At 48.9% G+C, this 4,180-nt stretch overlaps 1 protein-coding gene across 2 annotated transcripts in view; it reads right to left on the reverse strand.

Moving 5' to 3' along the window:
• Positions 1-295: 295 nt before the first annotated feature.
• Positions 296-4,180, reverse strand: part of CRBN (cereblon) — a 21,770-nt gene continuing 17,885 nt past the window's right edge. For both annotated transcript variants that reach the window (XM_011364635.2, XM_023533303.1), the window contains 4 exons: positions 3,294-3,409; positions 2,826-2,890; positions 2,065-2,196; positions 296-1,256 (listed from right to left, as the gene is read on the reverse strand). In XM_011364635.2, coding sequence (XP_011362937.2) covers positions 1,076-1,256; positions 2,065-2,196; positions 2,826-2,890; positions 3,294-3,409 — 494 coding nt within the window. In that variant the 3' untranslated portion in view covers positions 296-1,075. The remainder of the gene's footprint in view (positions 1,257-2,064; positions 2,197-2,825; positions 2,891-3,293; positions 3,410-4,180) is intronic.

Below are 4,180 nucleotides of genomic sequence, written 5' to 3' on the forward strand. Positions count from 1 at the left end.
TAGGCCGTCAAAACCACTGCATGTTTGGTAAAAGACAAAATACTGATAAACTGAGATACAAGAAATTTAACAGGCCGTTTTAGCCTCGTGTTTTACCCGATCAGTTGAACTTTTCCCACTGCATTATGGAAAGCAGGGAAGGGTTAGCAAAACGAGAGTTAAAGTTGAACATATCAGCAAAGAGGCAGGTGGCACATCGGTCTGTCTAGAACTTTACTCAAAAATTACGTCTTATACCTAAATTATCTGCTTATGAGTGGATATTTTACATTATTTAAACAAAGAACATGTTTGATTTGGTTTTGCTCTTAAAGTTTACTGACACGTTCTCTTCATTTTACACGAACAGGAGAGCCTAAGGACAGTCACTTCTAGCCCGTGTGAGGGGAACGTTTTAGCATCTGTGCCCCACGGTAGTTTAGGTTCAGATTGAACTGGAGCAGAACCACCACTGTTACATACAGTTCAAACACACGCCGAGCAAACACACAAAACTCTTTGTTTTTTAAACTAACAAACACGAAGACAATGAAAACTTTATTCTGGGGCTCGCATTGCATATTTTAACTCTTTTAATATTTTCAAAATTTACAAACCAGTATCTCAGGGGAACTAAGTTGAAAGGAGCAAAGCCCTTTTAAAATCGCGTACACCGCCTTGCCTCTCTCAGAAGGGGCACTCGTGCCGGGCGCCCCGGCTCGCGGAATTTCTGCCGCTTGGCGCTCTGGCGCGGACGTGCGCCCCGGAAGTCACGGCCAGTGGCTAGCCTGGCGTTACGGGAATTCCAAACACTTCTGAAACAGTCCCCTGTCTTTCAGAGACGTCTTGACGGCCTGATCCCTGGGGTGGTGGCAACAAGCTACAGTCCATCTTCCCGACCACCAAGTGTCGGCTGCTTTCTGTCCTCCACAGTGCATTTCAGCTTAGACCTTCAAATTCCGTTTGGCTAAGAAGCTGCAACCTTCCATGGAATGTTGCTTTTTACGTAGGTGTGCATCAGAAGCAGTAATTTCCAAAGCAGATCTGATTTTAGAATACCAACTTGCTACATAAGTTTACCCCCAACCGTATGTGTTTACAGGCAGAGTACTACTTTGTCTGGGCTTATCTCATCTTCGGTGTCTGGGATCGTGGGCAACAGAGCAGATCGCGTCAAACCCCAAAATTTTTGAGGTGACATATCTTTCTTGGTGGCTGTAAATTTCCATCCAATATGGCTTGCACAGATCTTGCACTGGGCAACAGTCCAGGCAAACCTACAAAATGAAGGGAAAGTATCAGCTAAGGAATCACATTTCTGTGCCTCAAGCTTATAACATAACCTGTTAAGAAGACAGATCTACGGCCAAATCCTAAGGCTTGAGAACAAATACTCTGAGCTACACGGTTCCTTGAAACACAGTCCATAAAAAGATTTTTTAATTTGTATGATTCCCACTTAACTATGCAGGGATGTGGAGATTGGATAATGAAGAGAGTTGCAACATGGAGCTGGAGGAGAGGGCTGTGACGCCCCGGACCACCAGGAAGACAGGGCTGGCCTGAACAGCGTGTTGAATAAGAGTGGACAATCCAGCCAACGTGGTGCTAGGCCCAGAGCGGCGAGCGGACTCGCTAATCCCTGCCGTCTGCCGCTTTCCAAGAAAAACGGGACTGACCCAGGATTTGGAACGCGAGACAGGTAACGGCTCTGGACGACAGTCTGGCTGGGGACGCAACGCGAGGAAGGCGGAGCTGGACAGCGCTCTCACGGGTCACAGAGCGCGCTCCCCACACGGCCTTCCTGGGTCGCGACCCCACGACTCCCCGCGAGCTGACAGGAAACGCAGTGCGTGCGCCTTAACTGGACGCTCACCTTCTTTCTCCCTAACTTTACATTCAACAAGACGATGCAGAAACAGCTGTCTCCAGCCATTCGTGAAATGAAGGCCACGTGAATGGCGTTGTTCATTTCACTGTCTGGTTCTGATTAGAATTCTAACTGCTTGTCTGCTCAGGAACCTATGTGTTTCTGCAAAATCAGGGAAAAACCAAAAAACACCAAAGTCACCAGCGGCACATTACCCGGGAAACCAGCTGTGCTCTGTGGAAGGCCGGCCTATCAGGTTCAAGTTGGAGGCCTTATACACGGTCAGTGTCTCGTGCACGTAGCCATGAGGATTCACGTAAGCCGCCATCGGCCCACATAAGGACAGACTACAACAGAATCAGCACAGAGAATGAGTCAAAATGGGGAAAAAGCCTCAAACATGTTTAAAAAGCTGACCAAGAGATGCATTACGGAGCTACTGTTTTTAACCCTTCAGTCAGTTTTAGATGCCGTCAACCTCGGCAGGTTAGCAAGGGGCTTGTCGGTCCAGATGGCTCCCAAGCTGGCCGACAGGAGGGCGCCCTTGGGAGGAAGGGCCAGAAGCCCCGGCTGGCTCTCCCCTGCGCCAGCAGCCTCCTCACTTCCACGGTCTGTAACCACGACCTCGTCACGAAACACCCTCAAACACCACTGCGTCACCACACCAGGCCACACGCAGCAGCATGTCCTGCTCTGTCCCAGGCCCTCTGTGGTGGAACCCACGTTTGCCTGAAACGCGAGGCTGGAGGCGGGCCTGGGCGGACCCCAGTCCCCAGGCAGGTGTGCTGGGGTTTTCGGCAAGTGGGGGGGCAGGGCCGCCCCATTTTCCCTGTCGTTGCTGTCAGCGCCCCATCAGGAGGACATCTCACCTGACCATGAACTCACTCCCCACATTGTAACTAAGGCAGGACGCTTCTGTGAAGGCCGCCGGGAAAACGCACCCAGAATTTTACAAAAGACACAGTGGAGCTCTCACCTGAATATTTCATTTTTGGTGGTTATTTCTGTTTCTTGGCACTGTTTACAGCAGAGAGACGTGCACTAGAAGAGGGAAGGGGTTAGTGGGGCGCCATGGTCACGTGATGCACTGAGCCCCCCGAAGCCACCTTTACCTCCCCGACACTCAAAACTGGAGCCTCAAAGGCAGAGCAAGAAAACACAACCCAAGGCCTGACACGCGCTCACGCGCACGACACGCGACCCTCTGGGACAGAGAAGGCGGCTGACATGCAGCCGTCCCAGGGATGATGCTGAGCAGAGAAAGGGGTTCACAGCTGAACAGCGCAGAGCAGTTCAAGCTCATCTGTGACCCCAAGTGACATGCGTACTGTCCTTGTCCTCTCCTGGTTTTCCAGCGGCAGGTCTACGTGGTGGCCCCGGGGTGGCCCGTCGCCCCAACAGTGCAGCCCCGCTCTAGGCCGCCACAAACCTGCCGCCTCCTCACCTTGTTCATGATGTCCAGTTCACAGCGGAGCCGCTGGATGGCGCTGCCGATTTTAAGGAGCTGAATTCTTAACGCGTCGTCAATAGGGAGACAGGCAGCTACTCGGTAAGAAAAATCTGCAAGACATGGGTTTTTCAAGTTCAAAACTGACGAAGCAGGTACCGGTCAGATAACTGATGAGTCAACAGTGCCCTGTTGCAGTCCTGACACGGTTCCCCAAGACACAGTTCCCGCAGTGACAGACACGGCTAAATGTGTAGGCTCTCTGGAGGTTTAAACGCAAGTTCTTTTCCTATACTTGCTTTTATAAACGTCTTCTTTTAAATTAAACAAAAGCTTCACACAAATTACTTCCTAAGAGACTAGAAACATAGCTAAGTGGCACGTAAATAACGGATACAGAGGTCACATGCAAATAAGGAAAGTTTTGGGACAGGGTCACCTTCAGGCACCTTAACGAACGGAAAGGAGTCTGCATCTGCCTAAAACTGGAGTGTTCGCAGCACTTAAGAAGTTGGTTATGATTTAATTAAAAAATACTCACTTTAAAAAGAAAACTGCTCAAAACAAAGGAAATGTGTGCTTTTCAGAACTAATAAAGATATTAGTTTAAAAAAAAAACCTAAAATTCTTCGTTTCATTAAACAGAAAACATCATTTCTTTCTGTGTGACGTCACAGGCCACAGGAAGGAAACTGACTTCATACCTATTGGATTTGCAGGAAGAGAATCATCTTTTAGATTTTCATCCCATTCACGCAGCTGTTTCTTGATTCTATTCATTAAAGTTTCCTAGTTTAAAATAAAAGTACCCATGATAAGGTTGAGACCTTTTACAGTTTACTGTCAGCTCTTCAACATCAGCAGCAGTGTAGGTCACCACGTGC

The sequence above is a fragment of the Pteropus vampyrus genome, unplaced genomic scaffold (genome assembly GCF_000151845.1).
Source record: "Pteropus vampyrus isolate Shadow unplaced genomic scaffold, Pvam_2.0 Scaffold100, whole genome shotgun sequence".
NCBI classification, from domain to species: Eukaryota; Metazoa; Chordata; class Mammalia; order Chiroptera; family Pteropodidae; genus Pteropus; species Pteropus vampyrus.